General features: G+C 51.4%; 1 protein-coding gene across 1 annotated transcript in view; it reads left to right on the forward strand.

Annotated features, from left to right (window-relative positions):
• INTS4 (integrator complex subunit 4) overlaps positions 1-13,371 on the forward strand; it is a 58,509-nt gene that overhangs the window by 16,908 nt on the left and 28,230 nt on the right. The window contains 6 exon segments of the mRNA XM_060235015.1: positions 1,810-1,930; positions 6,493-6,564; positions 7,957-8,131; positions 10,460-10,665; positions 11,811-11,953; positions 13,245-13,360. Of these exon segments, the coding sequence (XP_060090998.1) occupies positions 1,810-1,930; positions 6,493-6,564; positions 7,957-8,131; positions 10,460-10,665; positions 11,811-11,953; positions 13,245-13,360 (833 nt within the window).

Consider the following 13,371-nt stretch of genomic DNA (forward strand, 5'->3'; position numbering starts at 1 on the left):
ATGGCCCATCCAGTCCAACACTCTTTGTCACATAAGAACACAAGAGAAGCCCTGTTGGATCAGGCCAATGGCCCCTCCAGTCCAAAACTCTGTGTCACTTAAGAACATAAGAGAAGCCCTGTTGGATCAGGCCAATGGCCCATCCAGTCCAACATTCTGTGTCACACAGTGGTCCAATCCCAGGTGCTGTCAGGAGGTCCACCAGCAGAGCCAGAACTCCAGAAGCCCTCCCACTCTTGCCCCCCAAGCACCAAGCAGACAGAGCATCACTGCCCCAGACATAAGAACATAAGGGAAGCCATGTTGGATCAGGCCAGTGACCCATCCATTTCAGCACTTTGTGTCACACAGTGGCCAAAACCCATCAGGAGGTCCACCAGTGGGTCCACAACTCCAGAAGCCCTTCTACTCTTGCCCCTCAAAGCACCAAGAATCCCGAACATTGTTGACCCAGACATAAGAATGTAAGAGAAGCCATGTTGGATCAACCCAATGGCCCATCCAGTATAACAAGAGCATCACACAGTAGCCAAAACCCAGATGCCATCAAGAGGATCAGTTCTTTGCTGACCAGTGATTTGGGGATCTGTGTCAGAGGAAAGGTGACTGGCAGCCCGGCTAGGGAAGGCTGTTTGTCCCCTGCGTCATCTGTTTGCAGACTTCTTTGAAAATTTAGCGCCTGAAGCTGCCTTATATTGAATCAGATCGCACCTGCTAATGTGACCTTAAGCCAGCCACAGTGGGGGTTTTTTTCGCCACTGTGTGACACAGAGTGTTGGACTGGATGGGCTATTGGTCTGATCCAGCATGGCTTCTCTTATGTTCTCTCAAGGCTGTTCTGCTCAAGAGCAGTTCTGGAAGAGCTCTCTCAGCCCCACCCACCTCACAGGGTGTCTGTTGTGGGGAAGGGAAGGGAAAGGAGGTTTGTAAGCCGCTCTGAGACTCCTTTGGGTAGCAGAGGGAGGGGTATAAATCCAATCTCTTCTCTTCTTCTTTAATTCATTTAAATAAGAATTGTCTATCCAGACCAGCACTAGATGTCCAGGTCGAGATCTTCCATATCACCTCCTGCCTGGTCCTTTTAACTGGAGATGCCAGGAATTGAACCTGGGACTTTCTGCACGCCAAGCAGAGGCTCTACCACTGAATCAGCATCTCAAGTCTAGGTCTTTCTTATCACCTCCTGCCTGGTCCTTTTAACTGGAGATGCCAGGGATTGAACCTGGGACCCTCTGCATGCCAAGCAGAGCCTCTACCACTGAGCCAGCATCTCAGGTCTAGGTCTTTTTTATCAACTCCTGCCTGCTCTTTTTAACTGGAGATACCAGGGATTGAACCTGGGACCTTCTGCATGCCAAGCAGAAGCTCTACCACTGAGTCAGCATCTCAGGTCTAGGTCTTTCTTATCACCTCCTGCCTGGTCCTGTTAACTGGAGATGCCGGGGATTGAACCTGGGACCTTCTGCTTACCAAGCAGATGCTCTGCCACTGAGCTACAGCCCCACTGTATGTCTCTCCAGGGTCTCAGGCTGAGGTCTTTCCCACTGAGCTACAGCCCCACTGTATGTCTCTCCAGGGTCTCAGGCTGAGGTCTTTCCCATCGCCTACTGCCTGGTCCTTTTAACTGGAGATGCCGGGGATTGAACCTGGGACCTTCTGCATGCCAAGCGGATACTCAGCCCTTTGGCCACGGCCCCTCCCTAAACCAAGGTTCTTCCGCTTTCCGTCGGTTTGGCAGCTGAGGGCAAATTTTGCTGCAGCATGTCTCTACAGCAGCCTGGCTGAGGTACCCCTGTGTCTCCTCCGCAGCATTGTCCCCGTCGCCTCCTCTAATGAAGAAATCCGCCTGGTCGATGATGCCTTTGGGAAGATTTGCCACATGGTCAGCGACGGCTCATGGGTGGTGAGAGTCCAGGCTGCGAAGCTGTTGGTAAGTTGTGTGGGGTGGGGGTGAGCACGATACAACTGCTTTCCGGGCCGCAGAACGCAAGAGGATTGATTGTGGTGCCCTCTAATGCTTGTAGCTGCCACCACCTCCTATGGTGGTGAATTCCCTATATTAATGACCCTTTGTGTTGAACGCAGAACGCAAGAGGATTCATCGTGGTGCCCTCTAATGCTCCCCCTAAGCTGTGGAGTCTTGTGAGCAAAAATTCTGCTTCACGAGCGACTAACATCCAAGTGGTGAGCTCCTGCATCAATTAGTTTGCTCTGGGGCCATTTTTCCTGAGCGGAGACAAAAATATGCGTGAGCTGGAGGCTAAAAATCTGTGAGCTAGCTCACGCTGACTCAGCTTAAAGGGAATACTGGAGAGAGCCAGTTTGGTGCAGCGATTAAGTGCGCGGACTCTTATCTGGGAGAACCGGGTTTGGTTCCCCGTTCCTCCACTCGCACTTGCTGGAATGGCCTTGGATCAGCCATAGCTCTCATAGTTGTTGTCCTTGAAAGGGCAGCTGTTGTGAGAGCTCTCTCAGCCCAACCCACCACACAGGGTGTCTGTTGGGGGAAAGAAGATAAAGGAGATTGTGAGCCACTCTGGGACTCTGATTCAGAGAGAAGGGCGGGGTATAAATCTACAATTTTTTTCTCCTCCTTCCTCCTCCTACGCCAGCGTGGCGTAGTGGGGAAAAGCGGCGGTTTCGGATCTGGCTTGATCAACCGGGTTCGATTCCCCATCTCCTCCCACCCCACGAAACCTGCTGGGTGACCCCGGGCCAGTTACATTCTCTCAGCCCCACCTACCTCACAGGGTGCTTGTTGTGGGGAGAGGAGGGGGAGGTGGTTGTGACTTGCTTTGAGGTTCCTATCGGCGGCGAAAAGTGGGAAACAAGCGCTGACCTTTCTTAAAAAGAGAGCCAGTTTGGTGTAGTGATTAAATGTGTGGACTCTTACCTGGGAGAACCAGGTTTGATTCCCCATTCCTCCACCTGCAGCTGCTGGAATGACCTTGGGTCAGCCATAGGTATTGCAGGAGTTGTCCTTGAAAGGGCAGCTGTTGTGAGAGCTCTCTCAGCCCAACCCACCACACAGGGTGTCTGTTGGGGGAAAGAAGATAAAGGAGATTGTGAGCCACTCTGGGACTCTAATTCAGAGAGAAGGGCGGGTTTCACCGCAGCCAGAATCTTTTCCACATCCTCCTGAGAAAGGCGGCTGAAGTGGTCTAATGTGGGACCCGAAGATGGCCAACAGGCTTCCAGTTCCCGTACTGTGACAGTTGTTTCTGGGAGATTATGGCGGAGAGTTGAGATTTTATCTGTGAAGAAATACATTTCTGAATGTATTTTTTTTTTAAAAATATCCTGGATTGGTTCTACCCGACTGCCTTCTCGCCTCAGGCGGATTCAACACGAAGTTTGCCCTCAGTCTTTCAAAACCGCATATTTGTTCTGCCTCTTTCGTTTCTTTGTCTGCTCCCTTCTCGCGCCTGATCCTTTTTTTCATTATTAGCCGAGCCTCGGATTACTTCTGCTTCACGCTTCTCTCCCGTCCCGCTGCTTTCCCCCGAAGCTCATCCTCCCTCCCCGCGGCCCCATCCCGGATATCCGCGCCACTCCCCGCTTAGCTGCTTAAACGATTGTCTTTTGGGATTGTAAACCTGCCGGCGGGGCGCCTTTTAAACGACGACTTGCAGTGTCTTCTTGTTCGGGCGCATTAAATGATGGCAATAGAAAGCGGCAGCAAGTCACAGCTAACTTCGAGTGACCCTCCCCCCAATAGGATTTTCAAAGCGAGTGACAAACAGTGGTGGTTTGCCGTTGCCTGCCTCGGCGTAGAAACCTGGGTGGTCTCCCCTCAGAGTACTAACCAGGGCTGACCCTGCTTGACTTCCAAGAGCTGATGAGATCGGGCTAGTCTGGGCTATCCAAGTCAGGACAGGTGAAGGGAGGAGGTTTGCCGTTGCCCGCCTCTGCGTAGCAACCCTTGAACTTCCTTGATAATCTCCTATCCCAGTAGTAACAAGGGATGACCCTTTTTAGTTTCTGAGATCTGATGAGATTCTTGTAGCCTGGGCCACCCAGGTCATGGCAAGAGATGTTGAGAGGTGGTTTGCCATTGCCTGCCTCTCCGTAGCGACCCTGGACTTCCTTGGTGGTCTCCCATCTGTGTATTGACCAGGTTGACCCTGCCTTGTTTCCAGGATCCAATGAGATCAGTCTAGCCTGGGCTGTCCAGGTCAGAACAGATAAACAGAGGGGGTTTGCCATTGGCTGCCTCTGCGTAGCGACCCTGGACTTCCTTGGTGGTCTCCCATCCATGTATTGACCAGGTTGACCCTGCCGTGTTTCCAGGATCCAATGAGATCAGTCTAGCCTGGGCTGTCCAGGTCAGAACAGATAAACAGAGGGGGTTTGCCATTGCCTGTCTCTGGACTTCCTTGGTGGTCTCCAATCCAAATACTGACCATGACTGACTCTGCTTAGTTTCTGAAGACCTGATGAGATCTAGCTAGGTTTGGCCTATCCAGGTCAGGGCAGACGAACAGAGGTGGTTTGCCGTTGCCTGCCTCTGCGTAACAACTCTGCTTTGGTAGTCTCCAGTCCCAATACTAAGGGCTGACCCTGCTTAGCTTCTGAGATCTGACGAGACTGAGCTATCCTGGGCCATCTAAGTCATGGCGAGAGAAGCTTTGAGGTGGTTTGCCGTTGCCTGCCTCTGCGTAGCAACCCTTGAACTTCCTTGATAATCTCCTATCCCAGTAGGAACATGGGATGACCCTTTTTAGCTTCTGAGATCTGATGAGATTCTTGTAGCTTGGGCCACCCAGGTCATGGCAAGAGATGTTGAGAGGTGGTTTGCCATTGCCTGCCTCTCCGTAGCGACCCTGGACTTCCTTGGTGGTCTCCCATCCATGTATTGACCAAGTTGACCCTGCCTTGTTTCCAGGATCCAATGAGATCAGTCTAGCCTGGGCTGTCCAGGTCAGAACAGATAAACAGAGGGGGTTTGCCATTGCCTGTCTCTGGACTTCCTTGGTGGTCTCCAATCCAAATACGGACCATGACTGACTCTGCTTAGTTTCTGAAGATCTGATGAGATCTAGCTAGGTTTGAGCTATCCAGGTCAGGGCAGACGAACAGAGGTGGTTTGCCGTTGGCTGCCTCTGCGTAACAACTCTTCTTTGGTAGTCTCCAATCCCAATACTAAGGGCTGACCCTGCTTAGCTTCTGAGATCTGACGAGACTGAGCTATCCTGGGCCATCTAAGTCATGGCAAGAGAAGCTTTGAGGTGGTTTGCCGTTGCCTGCCTCTGCGTAGCAACCCTTGAACTTCCTTGATAATCTCCTATCCCAGTAGGAACAAGGGATGACCCTTTTCAGCTTCTGAGATCTGATGAGATTCTTGTAGCCTGGGCCACCCAGGTCATGGCAAGAGATGCTGAGAGGTGGTTAGCCATTGCCTGCCTCTGCGCAGCAACCCTGGACTTCCGTGGTGGTCTCCCATCCATGGAATAACCCAAGGTTGTCCCTGTTTAGCTTCTGAGATCTGATGAGATCGGGCTAGCCTGGGCCATCCGCATCAGGACAGATGAAGAGAGAAGGGTTGACATTGGCTGCCTCTGCGTTGCAACCCTGGACTTCCTTGGTGGTCTCCCAAGAAGAAGAAGAAGAAGAATTGCAGATTTATACCCCGCCCTTCTCTCTGAACCGGAGACTCAGAGCGGCTTACAATCGCCTATATTTATACTCCGCCCTGAGCCTGCTTCTCCCCCCACAACAGGCACCCTGTGAGGTGGGTGGGGCTGAGAGAGCTCTTACAGCAGCTGCCCTTTCAAGGACAACTCCTGCGAGAGCTATGGCTGACCCAAGGCCACTCCAGCAGCTGCAAGTGGAGGAGTGGGGAATCAAACCCGGTTCTCCCAGATAAGAGAGCTATGGCTGACCCAAGGCCATCCCAGCAGCTGCAAGTGGAGGAGGGGGGAACCAAACCCGGTTCTCCCAGATAAGAGAGCTATGGCTGACCCAAGGCCATTCCAGCAGGTGCAAGTGGAGGAGTGGGCGATCAAACCCGGTTCTCCCAGATAAGGGTCCATGCACTTAACCACTACACCAAACCACTGCGCCAACCAAAGAATAGCCAACGTTGTCCCTGCGTAGCTTCTGAGATCTGGTGAGATTGGGCTAGAAAACCAACAAAACAACTATTGAACATAGGAAACATAGAACGTATTGAACATAGAAAACGAACTATTGAACATGGAAAGCCAACGTCCTCTTCCCGTTAACCGCTTTGTTTCGTTGGTTTTCTATGTTCAATAGTTGCACTGATAAGGAACTTAGATGTTTTGCTGATTTGATGTTTAATGTCTTTATTCTTTTAAGAAATCTGTTCGGACGGTTTACACAGAAGCGTTGCTTTTGATCTCCTCCTTAGTTTCCAAGATTTGGCCAGATTGGACTAGCCTTGGCCGCCCAGGTCAGGGCGTGAACTTCACCGGCGCTACATTTCAAATTGCTTCGTTTCTTGACGTTCTCCGTCTGCCCTTTCTCTAGGGATCCATGCAGCAAGTCAGTTCTCACTTCTTGGAACAGACCCTGGACAAGAAACTGATGTCTGACCTCCGGGTACGGAAACGTGTGTGTGTGTTTTTTTTTTCGTTGGGGAGGGGGAGAGGCGAGTGCTAATCCCGGCAGGATAAAACTTGGAACGGTGAGTTCTTTTTTGGCAGCCCACCCCCTCTCCGTGTGGGTTTCTGAGCCTGGAGGCAATTGAAGGTGGCATCTTCGGAAGCCTGTGAAACGTAAGCCGGCATCGGTGTTCATGAAGTCTTTGTAGTCTTGTAATGAATCCCCATCCCCTTTTCTGGGAAATGAGGCGTTGCTCATCTTAAGTGACAACGTTACGGAGTGGGGGAGGCGGGAGGCACATTCCTTTGCCCAGGAGAAATGCTCCTTCTGCTCTTCCTTGTTTTATGACCCAGTCGTATTATGGAAGCTGCCCAGAGCGGGTTCTTTGGTGAAGTGGCGTAATATTGTTCACAAAGTTTTAAAAATTATTATTCAGGGCTTTTTTTTTGTAGCAGGGACTCCTTTGCATATTAGGCCACACACCCCTGATGTAGCCAATCCTCCCAAGAGCTTACAGGGCTCTTCTTACAGGGCCTACTGTAAGCTCCAAGAGGATTGGCTACATCAGGGAGGTGTGGCCTGATATGCAAAGGAGCTTCTCCTAGAATTCCACCCCTTGGCCACACACCCCTGATGTAGCCAATCCTCCCAAGAGTTTACAGGGCTCTTCGTACAGGGCCTTACTGTAAGCTCCAGGATTGGCTACATCAGGGTGTGTGGCCTAATATGCAAAGGAGATTCTGCTAGAATTCCACCCCTGGGCCACACACCCCTGACGTAGCCAATCCTCCAAGAGCTTACAGGGCTCTTCGTACAGGGCCTACGGAATGCTCCAGGATTGGCTACATCAGGGGGTGTGACCTAATATGCAAGGGAGTTCCTCCTACAAAAAAAGCCCTGATTCTCACACTGTCCCTGTATTCTTGGTGCTTGGTGGGGGGGGGGGAAGCAAAGTGGAAGGGCTTCTAGCCCCAATTGTGAACCTCCTGATGGCACTTGGATTTTGGGTTTTTTTGGCCACTGTGTGACGCAGAGTGTTGGACTGGATGGGCCATTGGCTTTTAAGAACATCAGAAGAGCCCTGCTGGATCAGACCAGTGAGGGTCCATCTAGTCCAGCATCCTGTCCCACACAGTGGCCAACCAGCTCCTCAACAACAGGGTAGGTAAGCCAAGGCCTTCCTAAGAGCATAAGAAGAGCCCTGCTGGATCAGCAGTGGTCCATCTAGTCCAGCATCCTGCCTCACACAGTGGCCAACCTGTTCCTCTGTAGAGCCAACAGCAGGGCAGAGAGGCTGAGGCCACTTTGTGATGCAGAATGCTGGACTTAGATGGACCACTGGTTTCATTCAGGGCTCTTCTTAAGTTCTTGTATCTGTTTCATCTACAGCGGAGGCTCACAGCCCATGAACGAGCCAAGGAACTTTACAGCTCTGGAGAATTCTCGAGTGGCAGAAAATGGGGAGACGACGCTCCGAAAGAAGAAGTGGACACGGGTGCCGTGAACCTAATAGAATCAGGTGCATGTGGAGCTTTTGTCCATGGTCTGGAAGATGAGATGTACGGTACGTGGAAGCCTTCCTGCTGATATTCTTGAATGCCTTTTTAAAAATTGCTTCTTCCAAGAATCCATGTATTTCCCGTTTATGTGTCCATTTTAATCTGAGCAAATCTGCACGTTTCCAAACCGAATGAGGAAAGAGGCTCTTCCGGAGTCTTCCATTTTGTGTGTTCCCTTTCATTCTGTTTGTTCCCTTTCATTCCCTTTCATTCTGTTTGTTACTTATTTTTGGTCAGAAGGGGGCCACAGCCAGGAACCATCTGTGAGGAGAAACTCTCTGAGGAGTTCTGTTAGCACAAGGCAAACTCCTAGTTCAACTGAGAACACTCAACCACTCTGAAGGGTGGACTGGATTCATGTGGCTAGAAAAGGATCCCAAGAGTCAGACTAGGAATCTAGCTGGAACTGAGGCACACCAGGAGTTGAGGGGCTAGTTAGAGCACTCAAAAGGGTGTGAGTCCGGTGAGCTAGTGTGTATGTCTGTGAGGGAAAAGTTATCTAGCACAAATCAGGAGTCCTCAGTTTGTGTGAAAGAGTGAATCAGTTGATTATTTTATGATTTGATGAAGATGATGATGATGATGATATTGGATTTATATCCCGCCCACCACTCCGAAGTGTCTCAGAGCGGCTCACAATCTCCTCTACCTTCCTCCCCCACAACAGACACCCTGTGAGGTAGATGAAGATATTGGATTTATATCCCGCCCTCCACTCCGGAGAGTCTCAGAGCGGCTCACAATCTCCTTTACCTTCCTCCCCCACAACAGACACCTTGTGAGGTAGATGAAGATACTGCATTTATATCCCGCCCTCCACTCCGAAGAGTCTCAGAGCGGCTCACAATCTCCTTTACCTTCCTCCCCCACAACAGACACCCTGTGAGGTAGATGAAGATACTGCATTTATATCCCGCCCTCCACTCCGAAGAGTCCCAGAGCGGCTCACAATCTCCTTTACCTTCCTCCCCCACAACAGACACCCTGTGAGGTAGATGAAGATATTGGATTTATATCCCGCCCTCCACTCCGAAGAGTCTCAGAGCGGCTCACAATCTCCTTTACCTTCCTCCCCCACAACAGACACCCTGTGAGGTAGATGAAGATATTGGATTTATATCCCGCCCTCCACTCCGAAGAGTCTCAGAGCGACTCACAATCTCCTTTACCTTCCCTCCCACAACAGACACCCTGTGAGGTAGATGAAGATATTGGATTTATATCCTGCCCTCCACTCCGAAGAGTCTCAGAGCGCTCACAATCTCCTTTACCTTCCTCCCCCACAACAGACACCCTGTGAGGTAGATGAAGATATTGGATTTATATCCTGCCTTCCACTCTGAAGAGTCTCAGAGTGGCTCACAATCTCCTTTACCTTCCTCCCCCACAACAGACATCCTGTGAGGTAGATGAAGATATTGGATTTATATCCTGCCCTCCACTCCGAAGAGTCTCAGAGCGACTCACAATCTCCTTTACCTTCCTCCCCCACAACAGACACCCTGTGAGGTAGATGAAGATATTGGATTTATATCCTGCCTTCCACTCTGAAGAGTCTCAGAGTGGCTCACAATCTCCTTTCCCTTCCTCCCCCACAACAGACATCCTGTGAGGTAGATGAAGATATTGGATTTATATCCTGCCCTCCACTCCGAAGAGTCTCAGAGCGACTCACAATCTCCTTTACCTTCCTCCCCCACAACAGACACCCTGTGAGGTGGGTGGGGCTGGAGAGGGCTCTCACAGCAGCTACCCTTTTAAGGACAACCTCTGCCAGAGCTATGGCTGACCCAAGGCCATTCCAGCAGCTGCAAGTGGAGGAGTGGGGAATCAAACCCGGTTCTCCCAGATAAGAGTCCGCACACTTAACCACTGCACCAAACTGGCTCTCCAGTTTGAGAAGCCAGAGCATAGGGCAATACCATCATCTCTACAAAGCATTTTTAGTGCCCAGTAGGCACTGCCCGCCTGTCCAAAGCCTGCCTGTTTATATATTTTTAAACTCTCTCAGCCTGATAAATCTCTGGTGATCAGAGATTGTTTTGAAGTTCTGCCTGCCGACTTGATTTGCCTTTTAATTAGCCTAATTAATATATTATTTATTTAACCCCCCCTTGCCTTTTGTGAACCAATAAATATTCTTTTGGTTTTTGACTTTAGTGCGTCTGGTGCCTAGTTTTATAAGTCTGACAGGATTTCAGTGTGTGTGCCTGAGGTGCTGAGGGAAGGTGAGAGGGAAAAATTCAGAGTGGTCACCCTCCCAAGCTGACCCTGGCCGGTTCCTTACAGCTTCATTTCTTGACCTTGCGTTGCCCTCTCTCTGCCACTTCCAGAGGTCCGGATCGCTGCCGTGGAAGCCCTCTGCATGCTGGCCCAGTCTTCGCCCTCCTTCGCCGAGAAGTGCCTCGATTTCCTGGTAGACATGTTCAATGACGAGATCGAAGAGGTGCGGCTGCAGTCGATTCACACCATGAGGAAGATTTCCAATAACATAACTCTCCGAGAAGACCAGCTCGACACCGTGCTGGGGGTCCTGGAGGCAAGTTTTTCCTCTCGGAAGCGCTTTCTGTCACGGCTGGGGCCGGGTCAGGCAAAGTCCAGAGGCAGTCCGAGGTCTGTAGCCAGTAAGCAGGACAGTCCGAGGTGCCAAATCCGAATCACTGTAGAAGTATCGCAGGTCCGAGGTCCAGAAGCCGAGGTCAGGGAGTCCAGAAGTCCAAAGCCAAAGTCAGGGAGTCAGGAACCAAGGTCAAGCCGGAGTGGATGCTAGAATGTCAGGGAGGTGACTAGTTGCTTCCACAAAGCCTCCTCCCAAAGCCCACAGCTATATAGCCCTCTGCTGGCTGTTGCCTGTTTGGGCTAACTGCTGGCTCAGGGAGGCAGCCAGGATCCTGTTACCACTCAAGCATCCTTGCTCTTAGAAGGGCCAGAATCCTCTCAGAACTCAGGGCTCAGGGAGCGTCTTGCTTGTGAGCGTGCCGCCCTCCTCCGATCCCTGAGGTCCTGCCGGAGGCGGTCACGCACACGAGCCACCCGAGAGGGCGAGGCAGGGGGGCTGGGATCTTCTCCAGCAGGAGGCAGGGGCACTGGTGCATGTGGCAGGGGCACAGTTTCCGCATCAGACTCAACTTCCTCTGAAGGGTCCCCAGCACCCATGACACTTTCTTGGCTGCTGTTAGATCAGGAATTCTCCGGAAGGCTACAAGGCCCTTTCCTCTTTGGCTAGCTAGCCTGTGGCTCTCCCCTCACCCCGTTCCTTCTCCGATTTGATTCATGCACAGAGGTTTGGAAAGTGTTTACTCTCTTAAACTCCCCCCCTTCAAGAGGGGTAGCCATGTTAGTCTGCCTGTAGAAGAAGACGACTGCAGATTTATACCCCGCTCTTCTCTCTGAATCAGAGACTCAGAGCAGCTTACAATCGCCTTTATCTTCTCCCCCCCCGCAACAGACACTCTGTGAAGTGGGTGGGGCTGAGAGGGCTCTCACAGTAGCTGCCCTTTCGAGGACAACTCCTGCAAGAGCTATGGCTAACCCAAGGCCATTCCAGCAGCTGATGGTGTCTGGCTTTTTGGCCACTGTGTGACACAGAGTGTTGGACTGGATGGGCCATTGGTCTGATCCAGCATGGCTTCTCTTATGTTCTTATGTGACACAGAGTGTCTTTTTATGCGCATCTCACCCTAGGATTCGTCCCGAGATATACGGGAGGCTCTCCACGAACTGCTGTGTTGTACCAACGTCTCAACAAAAGAAGGAATCCACCTCGCCTTGGCAGAACTCTTGAAAAACCTCACCAAGTACCCCACTGACAGAGACTCTATATGGAAGTAAGTGTTGTCACACACACCGCCCCCGTCCCAATAGGAATCGGGATGACTGAAAAGGGCGGTGAACCTCAACCAATGGAGAAAATAGAAGTTTTGTTCTGTAGCTCCTGTGCAATTGAGCATGCATGGCAAAGCAAGTTGAGATGCAGAAGGAAGCAAGCAAGTGCCAGTTGCTTGGGGGCCTGATAGGAGCCCTCCAGGGGCCTGATTCGGCCCAGGTGGCATGTTTGACACCCCTGCTTTAAGGTGCTACTGTGCTTGAATCTAGTTCCTCTCCTGAAAGGAGAGCCAGTCTGGTATAGTGGTTAAGTGTGCAGACTCTTGTCTGGGAGAACCGGGTTTGATTCCCCACTCCTCCACTTGCGGCTGCTGGAATGGCCTTGGGTCAGCCAGAGCTCTGGCAGAGGTTGTCCTTGAAAGGGCAGCTGCTGTGAGAGCCCTCTCCAGCCCCACCCACCTCACAGGGTGACTGTTGTGGGGGAGGAAGGTAAAGGAGATTGTGAGCCGCTCTGAGACTCTTCAGAGTGGAGGGTGGAATATAAATCCAATATCTTCTTCTTCTTCTTCTTCCTGTGCATGGAACTGATGGGGCACCTAGCCTTTTAGCTTTAGAAAGACTGAAGCATCGGGTGTCACAATCGTGCTCACTGGACCCCTGCTGGTGTCACGTTCTCAGGGTGCAGGCAGGCAGTAGTCCAAAGCCAGTCCAAGGCCAAAGTCCAGGAAGTGAAGCAGGAGCCAAGTCACCAATGCAGAATCACAAACCGGAATCAGAAGTTATTGTCCAAAAGCCAAAAGGTCAGGGTGCCAAGGAAATCAAGCAGGTCAGGGTCAGGAATCAGGAAGGAGCGTGGATGCAAGCCAGAGAATAGACTTGTTGCTTCCACAAGGTTACCAGGTTCTGGGTGGGAGCTATATGGAGCCTCAGCCTGCTTCCTGGGTGGCAGTGAGACTGCTAGAACTCAGGGCTGAGAGATCTGAAGCATCTGCGTGCCTCATGTCTTCGCTCTGAAAGTTCTTTCCGGAGCCTGCTTTGAACTCTTGAGATGGGAGGAGGAGAGCGTGGAGGAGATTGATTGTCAACAGCTGACATTGGTGTCTGGAGAGTGATTGATGGGCCAGCTGCTGTTTGTTCAACTGAGGAACTGGCTGGCAGCTCTTCCAGGTCTGTTAACCCTTCCAGCTCCTGACAGCTGGATTCGTTCCCACCTTTTTTGTTTTTGGGTTATCAGGAGTGAGAACTCCTCTGCAGATTTCAGGTGCTCACTGCTCTTAATCTGTGTCTTCGCAGGTGCTTGAAGTTTCTGGGGGGCAGGCACCCCACCCTGGTGCTCCCACTTGTTCCCGAACTGCTGGGGACCCACCCTTTCTTTGATACCCCGGAACCTAACATGGACGACCCAGCTTGTATCCTCTTC

This window comes from Heteronotia binoei, chromosome 3 (genome assembly GCF_032191835.1).
Source record: "Heteronotia binoei isolate CCM8104 ecotype False Entrance Well chromosome 3, APGP_CSIRO_Hbin_v1, whole genome shotgun sequence".
NCBI lineage: Eukaryota > Metazoa > Chordata > Lepidosauria > Squamata > Gekkonidae > Heteronotia > Heteronotia binoei.